This window comes from Lissotriton helveticus, chromosome 4_2 (genome assembly GCF_964261635.1).
Source record: "Lissotriton helveticus chromosome 4_2, aLisHel1.1, whole genome shotgun sequence".
Classification (NCBI taxonomy): Eukaryota; Metazoa; Chordata; class Amphibia; order Caudata; family Salamandridae; genus Lissotriton; species Lissotriton helveticus.
Window position 1 is genome coordinate 92,183,847 of NC_136064.1, and position 17,935 is coordinate 92,201,781.

Here is a 17,935-nt window from a genome sequence, read left to right on the forward strand (position 1 = left end):
TTCTTTAAACATAAAACTGACAACATAAGGAGCGATCTCCTCATTGACGCTAGCCTCTACTCCAAACACCACTGCACAACACCCAATGAACCAAAAAACAATGCGACAAGGTCATCCTTTGACAAGTTCTCTGAAGAAGAAATTGACAGTTTACTCAGCACCCTGAAACCATCCAATCACCTCAATGACCCTCTTCCTGCTAACGCGGTAAAAGACTTCCCCCCCGTTGCTCCTCCCACTCTGGACTAAAATTATCAATAGCTCACTTCAACAAGGAACCATACCTGACTCCCTCAAAGTTGGACAAGTTACACCTTTACTAAAGAAACCAACAGCAGACCCCACTGATCTAAACAACTACCGTCCTATCACCAACATTCCCACTCTCGCCAAACTGTTGGAAAAATGCGTTCAACTACAATTGACAAAGCACATAGAACAGTTTGATCTCCTCAACGCTCATCAATCAGGCTTCCGAGCAGGGCACAGTACCGAAACGGCTATGACTCGCATAATTGACGACGCCCTCCAAATTTTAGATCAAAATGATTCTTGCCTCCTCATCCTTCTTGATCTCTCTTCAGCATTCGACACTGTGAAACATGAGAACTTACTCGAACTCTTAAACAAGAATGGGTCTTTCCGGGACTGTTCTTCAGTGGTTCACCTCCTTTCTTCACAACAGGTCTCAGAAATTCAAGAGCAACAACTTGACGTCCTCCCCAGTACCTATATCGTTAGGTGTCCCTCAAGGATCCTGCCTATCCCCTACTTTGTTCAACCTAGTTATGGAACCTCTCACCACCTTGCTACAAGCATCCAATGTACACTTTCACATGTACGCCGATGACACTCAACTATATCTCAAATTACAATCCCCCAAAGACATCATGCGTCTGAACTCAACGATCAGAAGCACCCAATCCTGGCTGGCCGATAATCCTCTCAAACTCAATGCTCTGAAAACTGAGTTCCTTCTGATCTCACTTCCCCCGAAAATCTCTACCACTCAAACTTGGCTTAAACACCTAACTGCACTCAATGTCCAACCGACCATCGTGGACTCAGCAAAATCTTTAGGCATAACACTTGACGCCAATCTCAACATGCAGCAGCATATCAGCAAGGCAACTAGGGGAGCAAACTTCCAAATAAATACCTTGAGGAAACTTAAACCCTTCCTCCCAGCAAAAGACTTCCAAACTGCAGTACAAGCGCTAATCATCCCTCGCATAGACTACGGCAGCATCGCCCTCTGCGGCCTCCCCCTAACTACAACTGCACCCCTGAGAGCTTCACTAAACGCGGCAGCGAGACTCATCACTGGATCAAAAAAACATTCACATATCTCTCCGGACTTTAAATCCCTGAACTGGCTACCTTTTTGAAGCCAGAATACATCTGAAGATTGCCTGCTTGACACACAAGGCTATCCACCTGAAATCACCTGGCTACCTCACCCAGAAGCTGACAATTTCCGGCGGCTCGAACCACCAGAAGCACAAAGAATCTTCTGCTGAAACCTCGAAGATTCCGGAAGGAAAGAACTTACAAACGCTCCTTCTCAGGAATGGCGCCTAGGATCTGGAACTCACTACCTCCTGAAACCAGGCTCATCCCCTCCGCTTTTCTTTTTAAGAAAGAAGTTAAAGCTATCCTCATGGCTAAATACACTTGATCTACCATTTTTGATCTTTAAAGACTCTGCGTCGATCTATACTCTTGTTTGATCCATTTGCACATGTTTTACCTGCATTATCGACCTTACCCGATTGTTCATACTCCCTCCTATCTGTATTACTTGCATTGATGACCTACCTTCCTAACTGTATTACTTGCATTGATGACCTACCTTCCTAACTATGCTCCCTCGTGTACCCACCCCCTTGCCTATGTAAAGCGCTCTGTTATCTGCAAAGATCTTGTTCGCGTTATATAAAACTTTCAAAATAAAATAAATAAAAAATATGCAAATCAGTCTTGACCCTCTGCCTCATGGGAACAGTCCGCCCGAACTGCCAATGTCTATTAGACAGAGTTTTGCTTTAAAAAGAAAAACAAATGTAAGATAATGTATGATTAGTTTTTTTTTGTTTGTGCACACTGGTTTTTCTGAAAACTCTGCACCAGATTGTGCTGACTGTTCTTTGAACTGGAGCTACATTTGCCTCCTCCATTTGGTACTGATAAACCTGTGATGGGGTCTCAGTTCTGGAGCATCTCACCAGAGTACAACCTCTGCCACCACCTGGGCCCTTCTGTACTCCACCTCAACACTAAAACTTCCTATAGTGATAGTTGCACTGCTGGTATGAACATTCTAAGAGCATGCTAATGTATGTAACTTTGATTGTACTGCTTATGCGGGCACACAGCTGTTTAAAAATGTGTACATTAGTATACTGCACACATCAGCCCTGTGGCAATTCACGAAGGATAGAAGCTGTTTGATTTGGAAGAACTAGTCTTGCTGCCATCATCTTAGACCTATTTTGAAGCTAGTCCTGACCTCTACCTCCTGACTTCAGTGCCTTGGGTCTCCATTCTGCAGCCACAGAAATTCTGAGAGTCACTCCACTGTCGGAACTATTTTCACCCTCCATCTTGAATTATTCTGAACCAAGTTATCCCTAATGAACCCCTCTGACTGCAGTACTCCGACATTCTTTCTACCATACATCACATGCTCACTGAGCACACGCACTCTGCATGCACACAAAGCCAGGCTCAGGGTTTTATATAATAGCAGAACTGTACACGAGTGAGGTCTGTGGCCCCATTCTCTGACATACTGTGCTAGTTAATGCTGATCAGAATATTTACCATTTCTAGTGCCTAACAGATGTATTTAATATAGGAGCTTTACATGCAGATTTTAATCTAGGAGCTTTACATGTAGATTGTCTGCAGTTTTGCACTCTTGAGTTTCAAACCACCTCAAAAGGCTTCCCCTGTTTCTAAAAACCCTGCAAGAAAAATGGACCCTAACTTAAAACGTTTGACAGCTTTCTTTTGAATGCCCTTCTCCTTGCAGTCCATCCTCTGCAATCCTTCTCGGAGTACAGTCTACTCGAAGTCGTGTACATGTTTGCCTTAATCTCTTGTATTCCTCCAATGCACGCATTATTTCATAAATCACTTTGTCTTTCTTTGAAACATCCAACCATACCCAATTTCCTCTAGCTTGTCTGTTAATACCACCTTATATGCATAAACTCACACAACCTACACTAATCATCTTTAACTATCAGTTTAATCTACTACACATAAATTGGAGCAAATGTGTGGAATATTCTCCATAAGAGCGCACAACTAATTCCAATGGCCCAGAAATTAACCACTAACTTTGTGATCTTGCCTTGTCTGGGCTTGTAAGCACTATATAAGTGTAATTATGATACAAGCATGTACTTGGGATTGTTTAAGACCCTTTTCATAATGCCTAATCACGCCATCTAGAAGATAAAAAGTATAAGTGTGTGGATATTGAGTGCTGGCACAGTGCAAGAAGAATAGTGATCAGTAGAGCTTGGGATGTAATTGGCACGAGCAACATCTACTTGGTGGCGGTATGTCAAGTTGGATGCAGGTTTGCAATCCATTTATATGTTGAGAATGCAAATAACTAGCACTTCATTAAAAGTTACTGGCCAGTGTACAGCTACAAGCTTTTACTGATGAGTGGTCCTCCCTTCTGAATCGCCACACCTCCAGCGGAGGTATTGATGATCTGATGTCCAGTGGTTGTTATAAGAGGAAGGCACATCAGGGATGTGTGGGAGGGCCGACGGTGGCTCGTGGAGAGTAATACAAGAGTCTCTCTTTCTAGTGCCAGCTGCTTCAATGCTGAGACTTCAGAGAAGTGAACCTAATAACATGCCCGAGTTGGGACCGGAACCCTTTAATTTGACACGAACTTGCTGACTTTGTTCCTTATCACGTGAACTTGCACAGGTCTTTTTATGTCCAGAATAGTGTGATGTTCATTTGTTTGCCCAATGTGTCTTGGCACTTAAGTTTGTTTTTATTTTCTCAAACAGCATGGCACCCTCTGAGAACCTCCAGTCCTTGATGGAGCGGAACAAATGCTTAGAAGAGGAGAATGGCAAGTTGTGCCGCGAACTGAGTGATGCCGCTGGGCAGACTGCCCACATGCTGGAGAGGGTCATTGTGGTGAGCCTGGAACAGCTTTTTCAATCTTGTTAGGGAGCCGGGATGTGGGCAAAAAAATAGACCATACGTTGTCCCTGATATCTTTATCTGTTTCTGGTTTTTGAGGAATTGCCCACTAGACAGCGCGTACTCGGTCTGTTGTACTATAATTGCTCCTTGTGTGAAACCAGTCCCTAATTTTTGATGAAAAGGGGCCCAATGATTTTATTAAAAGCCCACGGCAAGTGCTGCTAAGTGACCACATAAAAATGGTGCATAGTCTTGAATCTACACTTAATGCCTATCGTGCACTTCCAGCTTTCTTTTTTTCATCCCTACTTCCTTCTGTCAGTCTTGGTATCTTACTCCTACTTTTCTCCCTCCATGATCTGCCCAGAAATGTAATTATATTTCCCTTCTACCTTTCATGCGTACGCTTCCAAGCTCTCTTGGTGCCTTCAGCTACTTTTGCTTGTTTCACTTCGGCTACTCCTTTGTCAATCTTTGTAGGTGATGTGAACAAAGTATGTAATTTGTGTTGACTATATATATCCATGAAAACCGTCTACCCCCCCCCCCCCCCCCTTGAGAATACATTCGATATAAATGGAATGAGTTTGCTACACATGGAATTAGAATTGCTAAGCAGTTATGGAGTGACCAATTGGTATTCAATCTAAGACTTAAGACAACGGAAACTGATATATTGTTTTTAAAAAGTTATTTTCTTTATGGCCACAATGCAGGAAATTCTCCTTTACATGGGGGGGAAAGTGATTTTTCTAGCCTCAATTCGAATTACAGGATACCTATTTTAATATAATTCATCCCATTCACAGGAAGCATCCATGCTTAATTGTAAATGGCCATCTTTGGTTCAAAGTGCTTCCTTTTGGACTGAAATCTGCTCCATTGTTTTTCACCTAGTGCATTGCGCTGGAGGAAATCTGCCTACGACTCCAGAGTTTGTCATTACCTTGGTTGACTGGCTGATATGGGGTCCTCCTTATGGTCTGGTGGTAAGGATGGTAAAGGGTGGTTCAAGAGACAACTTAGCTTCTTTCCACACTGGGTCGAGCCCTAATTGTCAAGAAGTCCGCCCTAAACCCATCGGTGCTTTTGTTTTCTTGGAAGCAAGAATAGATACTGTCAAGGTGTAGACTCTTCCTTCAAAGGAAAGTCTAAAGTTTCAGCAAATGCCACTCATACCATCTCTAAGCACCGTGGCCAACGTTATGGGGCTGCATGTCATGCATTCTAATGACTCTTCAGGGCCAGGGTCAGTAATGGATGAATGCAGTTTCATGAGCAGGAATATTGCGATTTTTGGTGGGCTGGGCATTGAATCCCTAAATGTTCTTGAAAGATGCTTCAAATGGGATGAGAGTGCATTCAAATTGACTGCATGTAAGGAAAACGTGGTCTGTCAGATTCCAAACTTCATGCAAATCTTAGAGCTTAGGGCTGTTAGCTTGGCCCTACTGGGTTTCTTTCATGTAAAGTACAATTTGATGATTCAAACTGCTAACACCACATCAATGTCCTATATCTTCAAGCTGGGAGACAAATTATTTCCCAATGTCACTTTTGGCTATATAAAGCAATGTAGATCTTTATGCAAGGCATATGTAAGGGCTGGAAAAGTTATTTGCTGACTTCAGCTGTCAAATATCTGAAAATCTGAATGGAAATTGGAATATTGCTGAAGGAAAAAATGTATTTACCTGTAACTGCAGTTCTTTAACATTGGTATCTTTTGTAGATTCAAAAGCGACCATCCTGTCTCATTCTTTACAGTATGGCTCATAGATGCATTCTCAGTCTGACTAGCTCAGCCAAAGCGGTCAATTGCAACCTGTTTAGGAGAGATGGGTGCTTAGCCCTCTGACTGGCTAGACTTTGTCAGAAAATTAGGTGTATATGTTGTACTTTGACTTTTCAAATGTTTCAAAATGTTTATGTACATGTACGCTCCCATTGGGTACCATCTGCTTGACACTAATATTAAAGCATGTGAGTCTTTGAAGGATGCCCATGCTAAAAACTGTGTTTTCCACAGTAAACGCTGGATGTGGATGGGGGCCTCCTGCTTATATTTAGTCATGTTTGAATCTTTCTTCCTAAAGATAAAATTCTGTCTGTCTCGAAATCTTGTATAGAAATGTGACATTATTTAACTGGCTTCTTTCAGACTGAACAGGAGAATGAGAAACTGAGCGGCAAGATTGAGGAGCTCCGCCAGCATGCTGCGTAAGTACCCACACTGAGGGTTGGGGTGCTTACCTCTATTTCTATTGAGCAGGTGACTCTCTAGGACCGGAAACCTATTCTACCTTCCCCCGCTCGAGCCTGGCTCAGCGGCATGAGGGCAGCATCGGGTCTGTGGTCGGTAGCAGCACTAACTTACTGTTAGACCCTGAAAGTCTGGTACCGGTAATATGGGTACTCCCTATAGACCCCCAGTACATGGGATCCTACATCCGATCTGGAATCTGTGTTTGGGTAGGATTCCAACATATATTTGATACCAATCATGATTGTTTTCGGTGCAGCCAATATATAGTTAGACCTCTTGTAATTTACTTGATGTCCACTATATGTCTAAAATGGCTGACTGCACCTGCGAAGCCGTGAGAATCGACTCCTAGGTTTGTAGTGGGGTGTTCTGCTCATGCAGGCACTCCCACACTTATAGCCAACCACCCTGCCTTCAGGATTAAGAGGCCTGCCTTAGGGGTGACCTACCGGTTTTAAGTTTAGTGACCTCTGATATAAGGAACCTTACATCTGTGGTGAGTGGTGCGAGCACCAGCTCACACAGGCTGCAATGGCAGGCCAGGAGTCAGTTTGAGTGGTCTCTCATGGGTGGCATAATACATGCTGCAGCCCGTGGGAGACCCCTGGTATACCTATGCCCAGGGTACCTTAGTACCATATACTAGGGACTTGGGAGTACACCAGTAGCCAATTAGGAATGTACCAACGTACTTGCTTTAGTCCAATTTAGGGAGAGAGCACAGTGACTAGTGTCCTGATTAGCAGGAGCCCAGTGACGAGTTAGAAAAACAGTGACACCAACAAAAAGTGGTGCTGACTGTAAGAAAGTGGCTCTGGATATACTGTTCCAAAGTAAGGTACAGTGTGCAGAGTCCACAGTCCCCAGAGGTTTGGCAGAGGCTAAAGTTAGATATAACCTTACTCTCTAAAAGTGATAGCTTGGTCGAGCAGTAAGGCAGGATCAGAGGGCAGTGTAAAGCATTTGTTGTACACTCAGTCAGCAAATGGTCTCACACACTCAAGAACGGAACTCTAGGCCAATTGTTTTGTATATAAAAATATATTTTATTTTAGAACCACAAGTCAGTATAAAAATACTTTCTCAGAATGAGATGTTGCAATTGAATACTTTCAATGAGCAATAGACTTTTGAATGCAATAGATAGTTGTTGCAATATGCAACAAACTTAACACAATAATATTGAGCTCAATGGTAGTTTCAAATAAAAGGCAATATCAATTACTTTGCATAGGTTTTTCTTACTCTGGGCTTGATCCTGGATTCAGCCCTGGTGCATCTCCTGTAAAAAGTTGGAAGAAATCGTTTTTGTTACACAGGCGATTTTTAAGGAATATTTGTATGTTTCAAAAATCGACACTTAATTTCTGGTAAAAACCAGGCAATGTTATCCTATGGGAGAAAATCAGGTTTTCGGAAAATCACATTTGTAATTACTTTTTAGGGTCAGTGCTGGGCACAACGATCAGCACTGGGATCTCTCCTGGTAACAGGTGAGTAATTTAGTTTTCGTTGATCGGATGATTTTTTTGTGAATATTTCAAAGTTTAAAAACTCTGCACGTAGAAGAATTTCCAAGTGAAAATCAGCCAATGTCACTCTATAGAGAAAATAAAGTTATAGATCTTTGAGTAAGTACTCGACTAGCAGAGTTAAGATTCTGGGAGAAGACTCCGGGGTCTCCCAGGGTCAGGTAGGTACAGTTGGTACACCCTCAGCGGCACAGGGGCAGCCGGGTGCAGAGTGAGTAGGCCCAATGTTAACCTTTGGCATGCAGGTTGGTGGCTGCTAGCAGGCTGGCCACGCGGCTGTGGGAGTTGAGCTCCTGGTTCTGTAGTAGGGGTATCTCTGTTATAGTCATAATCTAGTGAATAGTCCCGCCCATGTGCATGGACCCCGGAGCAATCAAAAATCTTAGTGTCGAAAAATGCAGAACTGCACAGACACTTAAGAGAGAATTTGAAGACAGATAATGCAGCCTAAAAAGGCTACACTGTCCAGTACTTCAACTAGAAATTCCACCACAAAATCCACAAAACAGCAAAGCCTGTACAGATTTCCCTTGCTTTAACAGCAAAATCCCTCTGGAATGATCGAGGTCGCCGTCGAGGCGATCGAGGTCGCCGTCGAGGCGATCGAGGTCGCGGGATCGTGAGGAGAGGCCTGAGGCTGTGGGGGGCTCGCCACAGTCCGGATCTGGAAAGGAAGGCGGGTCACCGGGATCGGTGTACTCCGAGGTGTATACCCCAAAGAAGACAGTTACACCTCCGCCTCCGTTGCCGAGGGGTCCCCCTCCGAGGGCTCCTACCCCTCCTCCGTTGCCTCCTCCGCCTCCGCTTCCGACAGAACCGCGGCATCATGTGCCGGACAAGCCGCCCCCGGTTCCACCGAGGTCGGTCTCGTTGCCCAGGCTGCCGACCCCTCCCAAAGGGACTCCTAAGCCTCAGGACCAGTCCAAGCCCAGGACGCCCGCCCCGGGGAAGCCGGCAGAGCGTCCCAGACCTAGGAGATAACGGTCACGCTCCGGACGGAGAGGAAGATCGAGGAGTAGACAAGTCTTCCACTAGGTCTAGGCATCGCCATAGGAGGCGTAGATAGAGGTCCCGTACGGCCTCATCTAGGACTCGCTCCTATTCGTCTACCTTATCGGACTCCCCGGAGACTAGGGTGTCTCCGGTAGACATCAGCACGTTCCAGGAGGTTCTCCTGAGGGGGCTGCGAAGTTGGGTATCATGGTGACGGCTCCTACACCTACGACGTCTGTGATATTCGAGACTCTTCACAAGAAACACCTGTCTCGCCCTCTGCTGCCGTTGGTGCCAGGACTGGTCGAACCTGCGGAGGAGCTGTTCCTTACGCCTGCGGTGGTGAAGGCTGCTCCCTCCAGACTTCTGAAGAAGTACAGGGCACCGGATTCGGACCCGGCCTTCCTGCGAATGGACCCAGTGCCCGATTCCGTGACGGCGGCCAGGAAGTTGCATTCTACCTCCCCGTCCTCCACCGTGCCACCGGATAAAGCTGCTGGATTGATTCGGCTGGAAGGAAGGCTTGTGGAACTTCTTCCACTACTATGAAGGCCTCCAGCGATTCGGCATTGCTGGGGCGGTACGGCCGTGCGCTGTGGGACTCCCTGGAACAGTTCGCGGACCTTCTACCACGCGACAGGAGGGAGGACTTCCAAGAAATTGTCAAGGAAGGGATGCTGGATCCGAACCAGGCCATCAGCGCCGCTGTGGATATCGCACTGTTGGCGGCACATGGCTACTGTCACGGGGTCAACCAGCGCCGCCATGCTTGGCTCAGGCTTACGTCACTCAAGCCTGAGGCGCAACAGCGGGTGGCCAATCTGCCTTTTTCCGGTGAAACACTATTTGGAAAACATGCCGACGATGAAATGGCACGCATGAAGGCTGAGGCTGAGACCCTGACGGCTGTGGGCCTGGAGAAGCCCAAAGACCAGAAACCCTACCGCCCGTTCCAACGGCGGTTCGGTTCGCAGGGGAAAGGACGAGGACAATCTTCTGGACAACAGCAACAGCAGCAGTTCCGGAGACCTTTTCCAAAACGCCAGAGGGGTGGAGGTGGACGGCAGTCCTCTACCGTGAACAAAGGCCCGGCCGGGTCTCGACCCTGAGCGGTTAGTTCCCCTTCATCTGCTACCCGCTCCGGTGGGGGGAAGCGTTCAATCTTTTCTGGCAGAGTGGAGAAAAATTACTCTGGACAAGTGGGTGCTGAATATTGTTTGCAATGGATACAGTCTTCGGTTCACCAGCCCTCCTCCATCGATTCCGCCGGTCAGCTCGCAGTATCCACTGCACGAGCTCCAGGCGGAGGCCGATATCCTGTTAAGGAAAAGGGCGATAGACGTACCTCTGTCTCAAAGAGGAAGAGGTCTGTACTCCCGGTTCTTTCTGGTCCGCAAGAAGGACAAGAACGAGTTCAGGCCCATTCTGGACTTGCGACAGGCAAACAAGTGGATTCGCAGAGAAAAGTTGCGCATGCTGTCGTTGCATCAGATATATCCTCAGTTGCAACAGGGAGACTGGCTATGTGCTATAGACCTACAGGATGCGTACTTCCATGTGCCCATTGCGCACACACACAGGAAGTTCCTGCGATTTCAAGTCTGCACCAATCACTATCAGTACACGGTACTTCCGTTCGGGCTGAAGTCTGCGCCCAGGACTTTCTCGAAGTGCATGGCAGTGGTAGCGGCACACCTGCGGAAGAACAAGGTGTTTGTCTACCCTTACCTGGACGTTTGGTTGATCAAGGCCTCCTTCTCGGAAGCTCAAGCGCACTTCCAGAAGACGTGTGTTCTCTTGAACAAGCTGGGGTTGCACATCAACATGTCCAAGTCTGTCCCGACTCCGGTCCAGTGCATTCAGTACTTGGGAGCCTCCATCAATACGCTGTCAGCAAGCGTGTCTCCTTCGGAGGAGCGACGATTATCACTCCTTCGGAAGGCTCAGGCTCTCATGACCACTCCATCTACCACAGTGAGGAAGGTGTCTTCTCTGCTGGGATCGATGGCGTCTTGCATCTTCCTGACACCACATGCGCGGCTACACATGAGACCGCTGCAGGAATGCTTGGAGGATCAGTGCGACCAGAGGAGAGGATCTTGGGGCGACAAGATAAGACTGTCTCTGCATGCTCTTCAGTCTCTGAAGTGGTGGTGTTCAGCGGAGAATCTCCTGAGGGGTTCCCTTCCACAAAGACATTCCCACACAGACTATCGTGACGGATGCTTCTCTCCAGGCATGGGGAGCGCACTCCAGAGACCTACAGATTCAAGGAACGTGGTCCCCGACGGAGTCCACGTACCACATCAATTTCCTGGAACTCAGAGCGGTTCACTTGGCACTGAAGGCTTTTCACCCGTCCTTCCAGACCAATTCTCTGCTTGTACAGACGGACAATAAGACCACGATGTATTACCTCAAAAAGCAAGGGGGTTCGAGATCCCGCACTCTGTCGCAGGAGGCGCAGGCGATCTGGCATTGGCTTCTGGCCCGAGGACTGACGATAACGGCCACCTATCTGCCAGGTGTGCAGAATGTTCAGGCAGACTAACTGAGCAGACTGATTCAGGAAAACCACGAATGGGTCATAAACGACGAAGTACTAGGAGATGTCTTCGCAAGGTGGGGGCCGAAAACAGCAAATGCCGAGACTTCGCCTCCAGGTACTACCAGCCGGGGACACTGGCGAACGCGTTATGGATCAACTGGTCGAACAGCTTTCTGTACGCTTTTCCAACCATTCCCCTGATTCCGACGGTTCTCATCAAGCTGTCCCAGTCCAGGGCGCGGATGATTCTGATTGCCCCGGAATGGCCCAGACAGTGGTGGTTCACGGACCTGCTTCACCGGTCTCTCCTTCCTCACATGAAGCTGCCGTGCAGGCCGGACCTTCTCACGAAGTTCGGGGGGCGGATGTTGCACCCCAACCTCTCGTCTTTCAGTTTGGCGGCATGGCTCCCGAGAGAGTGCAATATGGCCATCTGAATCTCCCAGAGGATTGCATGGACATACTGAAGGAGGCTAAGCGACCTTCCACTAGGACTTCTTATGCTATCTGAAAGAAACAGGTTAGTATTAGATTCCTTACCTTAGAATATCCCCAGGCGTCAGTCTGGATCCGGAAACTTTTGCGTAGCAGTACCCCTGCGCGTCGGTAGGCGTCGTCTGCAGGCGTCCCCTGCGGCTCCGCGTCGTCGGCGTCGTGCGCCGTGATGACGTCGCTGGAGTATATAGACGCCGCCTCCGCGCGCTGACGTCAGTTCTTCTTTTTTCCGCGCCAGTTAGCGCAGATCCGAAGAGCAGTACTCCGGTCTTTTGACCAAGTTTTTTGTGAATAAATCTTCTACGGTGCCGGTAGGATGCCCGGTTTCAAGAGTTGCGACAATTGCGACCGCATGATGTCGGTCACCGACCACCATCGACTCTGCCTCCGGTGTCTGGGCGCGGACCACGACGTGGAGTCCTGCGTCGACTGTCGGGCCTTGACTGGTAAAGCTAGGCGGGAGCGGTCCCGCAAGCTTCTCGAGCTCCGAGTGTCGGCCCCGCGTCGAGAGCGGTCCCGGTCCGGTCGGAGGTCGAGGGAACGATCGCGGAGCCGCCCTGAGCGCTCCGGGAGTCGCCACCATTCCTCCGGGTCGTCAGGTAAGCGTAAGAAGTCGAGGCGTCGTCATCGCACCCCCGACTCCCCCCCACGCCCGCGTGATGCGGCCGGGGGTTCGGGTGGCCCCACCCCCGCGGCCCTGCGTGGGTCGCCGACTGCCCCATACCCGTCCTTCCCTGGGGAAGGCGTGTCGCGCGAGGAGATTGAGGCATTCCTCATGGCTATGAGGGCGAGGTCTCCTCCGGCGGGGCCTACGGCGCCTGCGGGCCCGTCGGTCCCGTCTGGGGGCCCGAGCGGTTCGGGTGCTCCTGCCTCGACGCCGCCGGTGGCTCCGCCCCCGGCGCCGCTGGGCCCCTCAGGTTCGTCGCCGGCTGGTCTACCGGCCTCTCCGGCGTCGGTTCCTTTGGGCCAGCCCGTGGTACCGCCTCCGCGCGGCGCAGTGACTCCGCCGTCGGTTCCGGCCGGCGTCGGGTCCCCGGCGCCGGCGCCGCGAGGCGCCACCCCCATCCCCCCTCTGACTTCTGACACGGAGTCGGACCGGCGTCGTCCGACGCCGATGGGACCCATTGACCCCGACGTCTATATCGTCGACCCCGAATACGGCGATGAGGACGAGTATGGAGAGGGTTGGGAGGGGTCTGAGGACCCTTTATCCCGTGCCTGCCAGTATGATGTGGACTGGGTAGGTGACCTGGGTGATGCCAGTGGTCTGGACGAGTCGCCCAACCCTGGGTTTGTCTCCCCGACCCCTGTGGCGTCTGAGGCGGGAGCTGCCTATTCGGTGGTCCTGCTGAGGGCTGCCAAGACCTTGGGCCTTGAGCTCCCCGTCGCTAAGGTCAAGCCAAACATTCTGACGGAAGTGTTTAAACCGCAGTCAAGCCCTCAGGAGCCTCTGCTGCCATTTAATGAGGCTCTGACGGATGTCCTTTTGGGCACCTGGTCTAGGCCCGCTTCCGGTGCACCGGTTGACCGGAACGTTGCCAGGCGTCACCGTCCGTGCTCGGACGACCCTGCCTTCCTCTCCACCCATCCCTCCCCGGAGAGTCTGGTGATCCAGGCCTCCACTTCGCAGTCCGCATTTCTATCGGCCCCGCCCGATCGGGAGTCAAAGCGGTATGACCAATTTGGAAAAAAGGTCTTTTTCTCTTTGAGCGCTGGTCTGCGGTCTTGTAATACCGCATGCCTCTTGGGCCGCTACACCCACTCCCTGTGGGATACGGTCGCGGAGTGTTTGCCGCAGTGCCCGCAGGATGTGCGGGACAAACTCAACCAGGCTTTGGTTGAGGGCCGGGATGCGGCGAGGTACTCGATCCGGTGTGGTCTTGACACGACCGACTCGCTGGGACGGGCTATGTCCACGACTGTGGCGATTCGGCGCCATGCTTGGCTGAGATCTGCCAACTTCTCACCGGACGTACAGAATGCCCTCATGGACATGCCATTTGATGGCAGTCGCCTGTTTGGTGACAAGGCGGACCACGCGCTGGAGCGCTTCAAGGACTCCAGGGTCACGGCCAAGTCCTTGGGTCTTTAGACCCAGCGCCAGCAGACGGGTTCGTTTCGCCCCTTTTGTGGCCAAGGAAGGGGCGGTCCCACACGTGCTGCCAGCCACGCGCCGCAGAACGCTCCCCAGCGCGGTGGCGGCCGTGGTTTCCGCCGTGGTGGCGGTAGAGGGCAGCGGCGAGGTCAGTCCACACCTCCCCCCGCTGCTGCATCCAAGCCTTCCTAGTCCGAGCTTTCGGGCTCACGTGACTCCAGTGGGTGGCAGGGTTCGCCATCACCACTCCCGCTGGCGCGCGATTACATTGGACAGGTGGGTGCTGCAGCTCGTCCGAAGGGGCTACTCCCTCCCCTTCGAGTCCACTCCTCCAGCCATGCCACCGCAGAACCACCGTGTGTCGGGGGACCACTTGGCACTTCTGCAGGAGGAAGTTACGGCCCTCTTGGCCAAGGGGGCCATCGTGCGCGTTCCTGGGCCAGAAGTAGGGTGTGGTTGCTACTCCCACTACTTTCTGGTGCCCAAGAAGGACAAAGGAGGCCTGCGTCCTATCTTGGACCTACGGAACGTCAACGGCTTCCTCCGGAAGGAGAAGTTCAAGATGTTGACTTTGGCTCAGGTCTTGGCTGCTCTAGACCCACAAGACTGGATGGTAGCGTTGGACTTGCAGGATGCGTATTTTCACATCCCCGTCCTGTCGGCCCACCGGCGTTACCTGCGGTTCACGGTAGGCCAGGAGCACTTTCAGTTTATCGTGCTCCCATTCGGCCTTACCAGCGCCCCACGGGTGTTCACGAAAGTGATGGCGGTGGTCGCAGCTCATCTGCGCCGGTTAGGGGTTTCGGTCTTCCCCTACCTCGACGACTGGTTGTTGAAGGCGGGCTCGCCCCAAACAGTCGTCCCCACCTTCAGATGACGGCAGACCTCCTGCACGAGCTGGGGTTTTCCATCAATGTGCCGAAATCACACCTGTGTCCCTCTCAAAAGCTCCTTTTCATCGGAGCGGTTCTCGACTCGGCGCAGTTTCGGGTTTATCCTCCGGAACGGCGGGTCCGGGATATTCAGGCTCTGATTCCCATCTTTCAGCCGTTATCCCGGGTTTCGGTCAGGTTGACGCTGCGGCTTCTGGGGCTGATGGCCTCCTGCATCCTACTGGTGCATCACGCCAGGTGGCGGATGCGGGCTCTGCAGTGGGACCTGAAGTTTCAGTGGGCCCAGCATCAGGGCAACCTATCCGACCATGTCCTGATCTCGGAGGGCACTGCGAGACAGTTGCAGTGGTGGCTTACAGACCGCGATTGGGTCAGAGGCAGATCCCTCTCCCTTCCCCAACCGGAGCACGTGGTTGTGACGGACGCGTCCCTCCAGGGCTGGGGTGGCCACTTGGGAGAGGTGGAGATCAGAGGCATCTGGTCTCCGGCGGAATCCCGGCTCCATATCAACCTGTTGGAGCTGCGGGCGATTCGCCTAGCACTGAAGGCATTCCTCCCCTTTGTCAACGGGAGTGTAGTGCAGGTGTTCACGGACAACACCACCGCCATGTGGTACTGCAACAAACAGGGCGGTGTGGGGTCGTGGACCCTTTGCCAGGACGCTCTGCGTCTCTGGCAATGGCTGGAACGTCAGGGCGTGACTCTGACGGTTCAACACCTGGCAGGTTCTCTGAACGCCAGGGCGGACGAACTCAGCCGTCGGTGCTCGGTGGATCACGAATGGCGTCTGAACTCGGACGTGGCGAGAGGCCTCTTTCAGCAATGGGGAGAGCCTTGGTTAGATCTATTCGCCACAGAAGAGAACGCGCAATGTCATCAGTTCTGCGCGTTGGAGTTTCCAAGACGGCACTCGCTCGGCGACGCCTTTCGGCGCGAGTGGAGTTGCGGTCTGTTGTACGCCTTTCCGCCTATACCACTTCTGCCCAGAGTGCTGAAGAAGATCAGGCGCGACCGGGCCCAAGTTATCCTTGTGGCTCCGGACTGGGCTCGAAGATACTGGTATCCCGAGCTACTCAGCATGACAGTCGGTCCCTCGATCCGCCTGCCCCTTCAGGAGGACCTTCTGTCGCAGCAGCAGGGGACGGTCCTCCACCCGAACCTGTCCAGTCTCCACCTCCATGCTTGGAGATTGAGCGGCGACAGTTGAGGCCATTTGACTTGCCTCCTGAAGTCTGTAATGTCATTCTGTCAGCCAGGCGTCCCTCCACAAAATCGGTATACGCCTGCAGGTGGAATAAGTTTGTGGCATGGTGCACAGCAAAGGCTGTGGTTCCACTTTCTGCCCCTCTTTCTGAGGTTCTTCTCTTCCTTCTTTCCCTTGCCCAGCAGGGCTCTGCTCTGGGCACTATCAAGGGCTATCTTTCTGCCCTTTCCGCCTTCTTCAGGCTACCTGATCAGCCATCTTTATTCAAGTCCCCTATTGTGTTAAGATTCTTGAAGGGCATCACGCACATGTATCCTCCAACTCCGTTCGTGATGCCTCAGTGGGACTTGAACCTGGTTCTGACTTTCCTGATGTGCGCTCCCTTTGAGCCCCTTCATTCCTGTCCTCTCCGTCTTCTCACTTTAAAGACGGCCTTCCTGGTGGCCATCACCTCTGCCAGGAGAGTGAGTGAGCTCCAGGCTCTTTCTGTTAAACCTCCTTTCTTGTCTGTTCATCCTGACAAGGTGGTTCTTCGGACTAGACCTTCTTTCCTGCCCAAGGTAGTCTCTGCTTTTCACATTGGGCAGTCCATCACCTTGCCCTCCTTCTTCCCGCCTCCGCATCCTTCGAAGGATGAAGAGCGGCTCCATCGTCTGGACCCAAAACGTGCGCTTTCATTTTACATGGATCGCACACGCCAGTTCCGGGTGGATGACCAACTGTTTGTTGGCTACGTGGGTGAGAAGAAGGGAAGGGCGGTACAGAAGCGGACCATCTCTCGGTGGGTCGTCCTGTGCATCAAAGCATGCTACTCTTTGGCTCGGAAGGAGCCTCCTGTTGGGCTGAGGGCCCATTCCACTCGGGCTACGGCGGCTTCTACTGCCCTGGGCCGGGGAGTCCCCTTGCAGGACATTTGCCAGGCGGCTACGTGGGCCTCGCTGCACACCTTTGCGAGGCACTACTGCCTGGACAGTCAAGTCCGGAGGGACAGCTTCTTTGGCCGTTCGGTCCTCCAGGACTTTCTGGTGTAGGTTGTATTGGTTCGCAGACCCACCTCCGGGGTTGGTATTGCTGGGGTATCTATTCTAAGGTAAGGAATCTAATACTAACCTGTTTCTTTCAGATGAACAAGTTACTTACCTTCGGTAACGATATATCTGTAAGAAACAGTAGTTAGTATTAGATTCCTTACCGCCCCACCCGTCCTCCCCGTTCTGCGAACTGATACCTAGGGTTAAGGACATCCCTTTCAGGGCCCTAGTTTCAAATGGCACCAGTGTTAGTTCTCACATGGCTCTGCGTGTTCTGGCGCGGAAAAGCTGTGTGCAAAGAACTGACGTCAGCGCGCGGAGGCGGCGTCTATATACTCCAGCGACGTCATCACGGCGCACGACGCCGACGACGCGGAGCTGCAGGGGACGCCTGCAGACGACGCCTACCGACGCGCAGGGGTACTGCTACGCAAAAGTTTCCGGATCCAGACTGACGCCTGGGGATATTCTAAGGTAAGGAATCTAATACTAACTACTGTTTCTTACAGATATATCGTTACCGAAGGTAAGTAACTTGTTCTACAAGTGGAAGAGGTTTTGCATCTGGTGCAAGTCCAAGAACTATGACCCTACGACATGTAAGGAAGATGTCATCCTTCCATATCTACTACATCTGGCGCAGTCTGGCCTTAATGTCCATTCTATTTCTGATTTTCATGTCAACCAGACTAACTT

At 51.1% G+C, this 17,935-nt stretch overlaps 1 protein-coding gene across 2 annotated transcripts in view; it reads left to right on the forward strand.

Annotated features, from left to right (window-relative positions):
* KIF4A (kinesin family member 4A) overlaps positions 1-17,935 on the forward strand; it is a 307,198-nt gene that overhangs the window by 117,458 nt on the left and 171,805 nt on the right. For both annotated transcript variants that reach the window (XM_078640186.1, XM_078640187.1), the window contains exons 11-12: positions 4,041-4,173; positions 6,344-6,402. In XM_078640186.1, the coding sequence (XP_078496312.1) occupies positions 4,041-4,173; positions 6,344-6,402 (192 nt within the window). The remainder of the gene's footprint in view (positions 1-4,040; positions 4,174-6,343; positions 6,403-17,935) is intronic.